This window comes from Ursus americanus, chromosome X (genome assembly GCF_024610735.1).
Source record: "Ursus americanus isolate L20-20 chromosome X, mUrsAme1.1.p, whole genome shotgun sequence".
Lineage (NCBI taxonomy): Eukaryota > Metazoa > Chordata > Mammalia > Carnivora > Ursidae > Ursus > Ursus americanus.
Genome location: NC_142164.1, coordinates 79941582 through 79952388, shown reverse-complemented (window position 1 = coordinate 79952388; position 10807 = coordinate 79941582). Strand labels below are relative to the sequence as shown.

At 44.2% G+C, this 10807-nt stretch overlaps 1 protein-coding gene across 1 annotated transcript; it reads right to left on the bottom strand.

Moving 5' to 3' along the window:
- Positions 1 to 1739: 1739 nt before the first annotated feature.
- EZHIP (uncharacterized) lies at positions 1740 to 4045 on the bottom strand. The gene has a single exon (XM_087859778.1). It carries the CDS (start codon positions 4043 to 4045, stop codon positions 1994 to 1996), a length of 2052 nt encoding a protein of 683 aa, XP_087715904.1. The 3' UTR covers positions 1740 to 1993.
- Positions 4046 to 10807: the final 6762 nt, after the last annotated feature.

The window sequence follows — 10807 nt, the reverse complement described above, 5'->3', positions numbered from 1 at the left end:
ACAAGGTATGGCTTCCTAGATATATATCCTTGGGTGTTTCTAATTCTCTGGGGCTTGTCTAGAGAGCTAATTATATATACAGGCCAGTCACTAGCATTTTCAGTGGCTAAAGTACAAATTAAGGCCTTTGGCCCATGTCCTTGGGTCTCTTCCCATTGCCAGCTATTTCCTACGCCAAGAGGTGTCTTACACTCAACCCTGAGAACACCTCAGCCTACACTATCAAGCTTTGCATATCTTTTGCTTTTACAAACAGTGGCCTCCTGGCAGCATCTGGGCCTAAGAGTATATATTCCACAGGTCCACACCTCCCTTCTTTAGGAGGGACACTGAAAATAGGGCCTTATAGAATCTAGAAGCAGCCTTGGGGAATGAGGGAAACTAAAGTATTTTCTATGGGGGCACCTGGGTGGCTCAGTCGGTTAAGCATCTGCCTTCAGCTCAGGTCCTGATCCCAGGGTCCTGGGATTGAGCCCCGCATCAGGATCCCGGGTCTTCGGGGAACCTGCTTCTCCTCCGCCCCTCCCCCAGCTTGTGCTTTCTCTCTCAAATAGATAAATAAAATCTTTAAAAAATATTTTTTACAAAAACTGAAGGGTGTTGGGACCTGGTGGGCACATACCATTGTCTCTGTGGACTCCTAGCTCTGTAGCCTGAATACAGACTAGGCAGATACCTCTAAAATGTGGGGCCCAGGAGGAAGGCCCTTCCTGGCCAAGTCTATGCCAGCATTGGCCATATACCAGAAAAGCAAAGAGAGGAGGAATATGGCAAAGTAGGGAAAGGGAGTTCCTTTTACTGGTTTGGTTTATTTATTTTCATTCCATTCGTTTACTGTGTTCTCCCACTGTGTTTCCTCAACTTCCTAAAAAACAGCTGAATTTCATTGCAGAACTAGCAATATATCAAAGTATAAAATGTAGCACATGAAAGACCATTATCATCAGTTATTCCAAAAAATGTGTATATCCTGCTCACAGAATGGTGGTGCATGTCCATCTAGTTCTCTCCAAATGTCTATACACACACACACACACACACACACACACACACACACACACACACAGCCCGTTACATACCTGCTCACAAATTTAGTCACATTTTTTAAATGAGATTATCCATTAACTTTTTTTTCACTAAAAATCTGACCATTTTCATATCATTAACCTTGAATCACCCTCCCAGACCTTCCTCTCCCCCACACAGTCCTCAAGAGTCCCCTTTCCCAACACACAAATTTTTTCCTCCTCTAGAAGCTGAGACCTTTCCTCTTGGTACGCCTGACTCCTGCTGTTCTCCTCCTTCCTGAGACTTCCTTCCAGCACTCCTTACTCCCATATGGGAAGGAAGTTTTCCTCCCAACACACACACACACACAGTCAAGTCCTCTTTCCTTACCTTGAACATCTCCTTCACCCCTCCTTGGGCTGAACCCTGCTCCCTTTTCTTGTCTAAGTTTGCAAATCACTTATGGTAAGAGGGTATATACCATATAAATGGGAATTTCCTGGACAAAATTCCATTTTAGATATAAATAAATGATTGCAGGAATAGTATCTTTTCCACTCTCGCTTTCAAAGAAATCAGGTAGCATGCTAACAACTTTCTTTAATCCTCTAAATCAGATGTAGGGTTAACAGTTTTTTGGACAATAAAAAAACCACTACATCTTAAAAATGAAGTTAACATTTTTATTTTATTCATTCAAAAATTTCATTATACAAAGGTAACATGGAAAAGAGAAATCTCAACTCAGGCAAAGGCAGGCCTTTTTGAGGAAAATGTGGGCCTGGAATCAGGGGCCAATAGCAAATAAGTGCTAGGTAGTACAGTTACGGGAAAGAGAGGCTTTAAAACTGCCTCTCCAAACAATAGCATCAAAATTTCTCATTATCTGGGTTAATAGCTAGAACACTTGTAAACGTCACAGGTTAACTGCAGAGCAGGCACCCCCTTCAGGCCAGTGGGCGCATGCTAATTCCTTTTGAGGTTGTCACACCACTGGAGGTGTAGGGGAGGAAGACATGCTCCCTGTTTCAGCCTCCTCTCCTGGAGAAAGAGGGCTCAGGGCATCAAGCTCTGGCAGCAAGGCACGCCTCAGACTTGCAGGACTAGGAGTGGAGATGGAGCCCAAGCCGCTAAACTTAGGGGAAGAGGTGCTCTGGCCAGAAAAATTAGTGGAGGAGGAGCAGGAGGAAGAGGAAGACGAAGACGAAGAGGAGGAAGAGGAGGAGGGGCTTTGGCCCGGAGACCCGGAGGAGGAGGTAGAGGAGGAAGAGGAGGAGCTCTCACCACACTGCTCAGGGAAAGGAAAGGGCCTACCAGGAGGTGAGGGAGAGGAGGCACGCATACGGACTGCATGCCAACGGGGCTGGGCACATAGGCTTGGGACCTCAGGATTAGGAGAGCTTGAGCTGCTCTGGCAGACCAGCCTTCGTAAGGCTACCCCAGAGGAAGAAGGAGGACTCAGGCCAGTACGCACAGGCAGAGAGGCGCGGCTTCTAGGGGATGATCTCTGGATGGTGCGGCTCCGGAGGACAAAGCCTGGAGTCGGGCAGCCGTTGCGGACGGCAGGGCCTATCGGGTTGGCTCGGCTTCGGAGGGCAGGGCCTGACCCGGATGCACGGCTGCGGAGAGCAGGGCCTGGTGGGCTGGCGCGGTTATTGAGGGCAGGGCCTAACCCAGATGCACGGCTGCTGGAAGCAGGGCCCCGCGCGGATGCACGGTTGCGTTGAGCTGACCCCAGCGCGGATGCACCGCGGCTGAGAGCTGGGCCCGGCGCGGATGCATGGCTGCGACGACCTTGGCCCGGCGCAGATGCACGGCCGCGGCTGCAGGGAGCTGGGTCTGGCGCAGATGCACGGCGGCGGCTGCTGCGGAGAGCTGGACCCGGCGCGGAAGCATGGCGGCGGCTGCGGAGAGCTGGGCCCTGCGAGGAAGCACGGCGGCGGCTGCGGAGAGCTGGGCCCGGCGCGGAAGCACCGACACCGCTGCGGAGAGCTGGACCCAGGGCGGAAGCACGGCCGCGGCTGCGGAGGGCTGGGCCCGGCGCGGAAGCACGGCGGCGGCTGCGGAGGGCTGGGCCCGGCGCGGAAGCATGGCGGCGGCTGCGGAGAGCAGGGCCTGGCGCGGATGCATGGCGACGCTGGAGGGCAGGGCCTGACACCAAAGCACCAGGGCGAAGACCAGGGCCTGGTGCGGGTGCACCACGGCGACGAGCAGGGCCTGGTGCTGACGCACGGCTGCGAAGAGCGGAGCCCAACCCGGAAGCATGGCCACGGAAGGCGGGGCCTGGCGGGGTGGCGCGGCCATTGAGGGCAGGGCCTGGCCTGGCTGCTTGACTGCGGAGAGCTGGGCCTGTTGCGCGGGCCTGACTTCGGAGGGCAGGGCCTGGCTGGGATGCGTGACCCCACGGAGAAACCCGAGAACGGCGGCGGCCGCTGGGCTGAGACCCCGGAGAAGATGGCGGCAAGGTCACCGGGCACTGAGGCCTAGCAAGCGCGGGAAACAGACAGCGCCGCCCTGGAGGCTTCTGAGCCTGGGCAGCTTCCTCGTGGTGGGTCAGCTTCCTCCCACGGCCCTTCCCCGGGCTCGTGGTCAGGGTCGGAGGCCCCCTGGCCTGGCCAACGCCCCTCATGGCTTGCACCATGGCGGCCACGCCGCCCGCGTGTGAGGCCTGGAGACCTTGGCCCGCACCGGGCACCACACATCTCAGCTCGGCGTGGGGACTGTGGCCGCCCTGGAGGTCAGCACGCTCCCTCTCCTGCACACGGGCCGTGGAGGGCAACTCCGGGCCCTCGCCATTGATCGCAATGGCGCCGACGGCAGCCAGGGCAGAGGCAGAGGAACCTGCTGTGCCACTGTGCGGAGCGCCACCACCCGACGGAGAAAGGCTGCTCGAGATCGAGGGGACCGAGGCACCGGGATCGGGGTTGCCGACCCCACGGGCGTCGCCGGGGGCAGGGGCGACCTCGTTCTTCGGCCCTGCGGGCATCTCACCCTGCTGTTGCTTCAGCGCCTTCTCCTCGGACGACGGAGTGGCCATAACGCCGGATTCTCTCTCAGAGAGGCGAGAGCGTGGCTGCAGACGCCGGCTGGGTAGAGCTCCGGGTGAAGGAGTGAGGAGGATGGGCGTGCCCTGGCTGGATCTTCACTTCTGATTGGTCGGCTGGTTGTCACGTGACGCTCGTCTTAAAGGGAGCGAGCCAACCTAGCTCCATCTGGCGCCAAAGCAGACGGTGTGCTCCACCGTTCTGGAGGCCGCTGCTGCTGAGTCCACGATGTGAATTCCCCATCCATACCTGGGCCCCTATGAGTGCGTGTGGGTGTGTGTTTCGAGGGAGCAGCGATGCTATCTGTATAAACAGTCTGAGTCACCCCAAATCAGTTTAGCTTGTCAGCACCACTCTGGTGGTGAATCTTTCAAGCAATGGTTTGAAAAAAATACCACGCTGGCCAGCAGGAGATACCGCTGAGCTGGGCATCCCTCCTAGAATCCCGACAGGACACTGGGCCCATGTGTGACTCTGGAAGCGACAGCCACAGAACTCCTCCCTGTATCTGGATGACCCTCGAAAGCGGCCTGAAATCAAGAAAATGGATGGGGCCCTCGCTGTGTTGGTTCGGGATGTTCAGCACTGCTGTCATGCATCAGAGGGGGATTTTGAAGTAACATGCTTCCCCCTGCCTTATCTCCTAAGGCATAGTCTGGAGTTACCCAGAATTAAGAATAACACTGTCCTTAAATATACATCATCATTTGTATGGGCTGCGTAGTAATCCACTGATTAATGTACATTCATTTATTTGACCCAGTCTCCATTCTTGGCTACAGTTCTCTATTATGCTTGATGCACAGGCTTAAAGTTTAATATTTGGACACTAATTTATAGTCATTATTACAAAAGTCATTATTACTGCATGCTCAGAACCCAAAACAGAAAAGCAAATAGAACCTAACCTAGGAAAACTAGAATCTAAATTCCCACGTATCCATGGGCAAATATTAGAAATGTTTAATTATTTTTGGTAGAATGGCCATTCTTAAATAATTCATAGTTCTGTTGTTTCATAAAATGGAATTATTTATGCATTCATACTATTTTGTAACCTGTTTTTGGGGTCTAGAAAACACTCTTCCCATATCAATAAATATGTTTCCACAAGGCCAGTGTGGAAATATATTCAAAATATTCCTTTTATGGAGGAAGCTTACATTTTCAAACATTGCTGTATTGATCAACATTTCCAACTTTTTATAAACACATCAATGTGAGACATATCCTTTTTGCTAAAAATTATGCATATCCTCAAAATATGACCTCACTATGGATAAATTCCTAGAAAATTCTTGATACAGGCCGTGCACATCTGTGATTCTTTGATAAAAATATTGTTAACTGGCTCTCCTGAAAGTTGCTATTATAGCAATTTTAGCAGAATGGAACGGGATACTTAGTGGCATGGATGACTAACTGGACTGAAACACAACTCAAAAATAGAATGGAATGGTATTTGGAATGTTAAATAATATGGAATGGAAAATGGATTTGAAAGGGAATGCAGAATGGGATGAAGTGGAGACTGATTGCAGTGGAGGTGAAATGGGAAATTGAATGGGATGGAAATTAAATGAAATATAATGGGAAGAAAGAATGGAATGTACGATAGAAATAAATATCTAATAGCATATGGAATAAAAGAAAAATACAATGTTATATGAAAAATGGAATGGAGTATCATGTGAAATAAAATAGTAAATAGAAGGAAATTGAAGTTGAAATAGGAAGAACTATAAAATGGAATGAAGTATGCAATGGCCTGGAATAAATGGACCATGAAATACACACTATAAATTTTAAAATACCATTAAAAGATGGAATGAAATTTGGAATGAAATACAGAATACAAGATTATGAAGGATGGAATGGTAATTGAACAAAAACAATGTGGAAAACGAAATAGTGATGAAGTACAGGATGGACTTAAATGAAGAATAAGTGAAGAGAATGTGTTCTGTTCATCTACCATTCTATAGTGTTGTGGAGCAACATCCATTTAATTATGTTCATGGATTTTATAAAGCTGGAATTCAGAAAAGGTAGAGCAGGAATGGCTTGTTTGCTCTACGATGTCATTGAGGCCTCAGTTGGGAAAACTTGAATGTCGGTGAGTTTATGAGGGAAGGACAGCAATCAGTGAGTACTCCTAGATTTTGGCCACAGTATCTGGGCAGACATTGGTGCTACTTCCTGAAAAGGGAAAGCTTGCAGACTGGGGGAATTGGTGATCCTGTTCTGAACATGTTGGCCACTACACCCTCTGTACTTGTCCTAGTCATTCAGGGTTATGAACCCCAACTTATCTCAAAGCCATTCTCTTAATTCTGTAGGTCACCTTTCACCAGTTTCATGGATCCAGTTTCCTCTTGGGAGTCACTTCAGTTTACTCTCTGAGATATTTTTTTCTGGAATCTCAGGGCCTTGGCCATGGTCCTTACCTTTTTTTTTAAATAAGGTTATTTCTTTCTTTCTTTCTTTCTTTCTTTCTTTCTTTCTTTCTTTCTTTCTTTCTTTCTTTATTTATTTATTTATATTTATTTGAAAGCGAAAAAGAGCAGCAGAGGGAGAAGGAGAAGCAGACTCCCCACTGAGCAGGGAGCCCAATGCAGGACTCAATCCCAGGACCCTGAGATCATGACCAGAGCTGAAGGCAGATGCTTAACCCACTGAGCCACCCAGGCGCCCAGTCATGATCCTTAGTAATACTAACTAAAATGCTCCCATCTATCCTTGTTCCCTTCATATATATAGATATAGATATATAGAGATATATCTGTGTGTGTATATATATATGTATATATACATATATACACACATATAAAATGTATGCATAGAAAAAATATATAAAGGAGTCATATGTAACATATATATTATATATATTATATATAGCATTTAGATATATACTATTTATAATAATATTCCTAATATCTATATATCTCATATATGGTATATATATGATATATATATATAATGGAGACATATATAATCTTCTCTAAAGATCTCAAACTTTATGTTAAAGAAGTCCCTAAGTTCCCTTCTTTAACCCCACTGGTGTGTCTTCAATGCCTTCTCCTTTTTCTTTCCCTATGCTCCTGTTTAGAGATAGTGTATGTATATGTATGTGCTCATAGAAAAATATCTGGAAGGATGAATTTTATCCTCTCATACTTTATCTTCTGAATGTTTTAAATGAGCATACATAACTCTTATACTCAGAAAAAAGTACAGATATTTGCTCTTTTAGAACAATTTTAATGTTTAATTAGGTTTTAAGCTGTTGTAAGAAAAAAGGCTATCTTTTATACTACTGGATGGGGTTATAAATTCATAGCGTTTTGCCTGATGGAAAAGTTGATGATACATATAAAAAGTCTTAGGGGTGCCTAGATGGCTCAGTTGGTTAAGTGACTGAGTCTTGATTTGAGCTCAGTTCATGATCTCAGGGTCATGGGATCGAGCTGCACATTGGGCTCCACACTCAGCAGTTTGCTTGAGATTCTCTCTCATTCCCTCTGCCCCTCCCCCTCACTCACTCACTCTCTCTAAAAAAAACCCAACAACCCACCCCCCCAAAAAAAACTTTAAAAAAGTATTAAAATAAAAGTCTTAAACATACCCATTTAATGCTGCAATTTCTCTTCTGGGGATTAATTATAAAGAAATACTCATATACTCACAATGTTATATGCTCAAAGGTGATTATTATAGTGTCATTTATTTTAAATAATCTGAAACAATCTCATTTTCCAATAGGATATTGGATGTCCATAGAATAAACATGCAGCCTTTTTTTTCTGTGTCTCAGTTTCCTTTTTTTTAAATAATATTTTTTTATTATGTTATGTTAGTCACCATACAGTACATCCCTAGTTTTTGATGTAAAGTTCCATGATTCATTACTTAAGTATAACACCCAGTGCACCATGCAATACGTGCCCTCCTTAATACCCATCACCAGCCTATCCCATTCCCCCACGCCCCTCCCCTCTGAAGCTTTATAGGATGTTTTTGAAAAATATTTTAATACCATGGGAAAATATCTATGATATACAAAAAGGACATATTGTACTCTATCTGCTGATCTACATTTACATCTGTGTATTTTTATATCTAGCTAGCTCTCTACATATATTAGAATTTCATTCACTATAGTGCAGTTGTTCTCAACCAGGGGCATTTTGCCCCTTGGGGGAGAGTTTTGAAAATGCCAAAGAGAGGGAGAGAGGGAGAGGTGCTACTGGCATCTAGTATGCAGAGGCCAGGGATACCCTCAATTACTTCAGTGCATAGGAGCGCCTCTGACAACATGCAATTATCTGATGCAAAATGCCAAAGCTGTCAAGTTTGACAAAGTCTGCCACAGAGCATTTAGATAACTCAGAAAAGTTCAAGACAAAATTTAAACCACAATCAATCCTTCCAGTGATTGATAACTACTCTTAAAAGTTTGATACATGTATGCGTTAAATTTTCTATGATGATCTTGTGCCTTTTAAACAGCAAAAGGGATGCTTTTTGAAATGATTCATTTAAAAAATACAACAACAAGCTACAGTTGTTTTTCATATAAAATATTCTAGTCATTGCTTAAGAAATTATATAACTTAAGGATTTTAATTTCAACCTGTTTACATGGAGGAATATTCCACAAATAACAATTCATCATCCTCTATCACCCAATTCTCAAACCTCTAATCAAAGCATTAATTTCTAAGTATTTATATATTTTGTTAAAAAAGAAAAATTATGAACATCATAATCATAATGTAATGTATCTAATATATAAAGGACCATATATTTGACTAACCGGGTCATGGTTATCTCATTACCACTCCAGTGACTGGTTTGTGAATGGACATTTCCCAGTTGTAGTTCATAAGATATAAATGTAAAATGCCATGGGGTCTTTAGGGGAAATGTTTCTCAGCTCTTCAAAAAAATTAAAGAGATATAAATTGTTTACATAAAATTACTTAAAACAAATAAATGTATATATATCATGGTAGAATAAGTGAATTTAGTTTGTAAAAGATCAATATTACAAAATCGAGGGGCACCTGGGTGGCTCAGTTGTTAAGTGTCTGCCTTCGGCTCAGGGCATGATCCCAGGGTGCTGGGATTGAGCCCTGCATGGGGCTCCCTGCTCCCCTTGGAGCCTGCTTCTTCCTCTGCCACTCCCCCCTGCTAGTGTTCCCTCTCTCGCTGGCTGTCTCTCTCTCTCTCTCTGTCAAATAAATAAAATCTTTAAAAAATTACAAAATTGAGTTGTATTTCTATATATTAATATAAAAAATTATGAAGAAAAAATTTTAAATGCCTTTTACTATAGAATCAGAAAACATCAAATATTTGGGACAAATCTAGTAAAAGAATCACAAGACCTTGCCCAGAAATCTACATGACACTTCTGAGAGAAATTAAAGAAGATCTAGGTAAATCAGAGATATATCATGCTTATGGATTAGAAGACAATATTATGAAAATTAAAGAGATTTCTTATCAAAATGATCTAAGGATTCAACATAATCCCAGCTGAAATCCCAACTGTTTTTTTGTAAACGGAAATTGGTAAACGGATTCCAAAATATATTTGGATATCAAAGATCTAAGAACAGCCAAAGCCATCAAGAAGAAGAAATTTAAAGGCATAATAATTAAGATAATGTGATTTTTGTACACAAATTGACAAACAGACTGATGGAACAAAGAGCCCACAGACACATATATGGTCACATATATATGGCCACCTGATTTACAGCAAAGGTACCAATGCAGTGCTTGGGTGGAGGGACAGTCATTTAAGTAAGTGGAGCTGGACTAATTGGATATCCATCCCTATGGAAAAAATTAATTTGGCCCCTAACTTACATCATACACAAAAACTAATTCCAGAAGACTACACACACACACACACAGTCTCCTCACACACATCCAACAAATACTTTATGTACAGAAGAAAATATGTAAAGAAGAAAAAAAGTAAATGCAACTAAACATCGGCACAGTATTTTAACAGGCACTTTACAAAATGGGACATCCAACTGACCAATAAACAAATAAAAGATTGCCCAAACTCAGTCATCAAGGATATGAAAATTAAAATTATGAAATATCTGTAAACACCTCCCAGAATACCCAAAATCACTACCACAAACTCAGTGGCTTAAAACAATGTCCATTTTTAGCTCACAGTGCTGTAGTTTCAGAAGTTCATGCATGGTATGGCTGGGTTCTCTGCTCAGTGTCTCACAAAGTGAAATCAGCCTGAGAAATCGGTTGGCCGATGCTACAGACTGAATGTTTGTGTCTCCCTAAAATCTGCAAGTTGAAACCCTAATCCCCATTGTGATGGTATATGGAGGTGAAGCCTTTGGAAGGCCAATGGGTTTGGATGAGGTCATGAAGGTGTGGCCCCATGATGGGACTGGTGCCCTTATAAGGAGATGAAAAGAACAGAGCCTGTGAGGGTACAGCAAGAAGGTGGCCATCTGCAAACCAGGAAGTGGGCCTTCATCAGACATCAAATTGCTGGCACCTTGATTTTGGACTCATTAGCCTCTAGAACTGTGAGAAATAAATGCTTCTTATTTAAGCCACCCAGTGTATGGTATTTTGTTATAGCAGCCCAAGCTGATTTAAGACAGCCAGGCTGTGCTTCTTTCTGGAGGCTCTTTGGAAAAATACATTTCCTAGCTCATTCAAGGCATTGGGAGAATTTAGTTCCACTTTTATCTCCTAGAGATTTC

Excerpts from the sequence above, each read along its gene's own strand:
- EZHIP (XM_087859778.1), bottom strand. The coding sequence starts at position 4,045 with ATGGCCACTCCGTCGTCCGAGGAGAAGGCGCTGAAGCAACAGCAGGGT.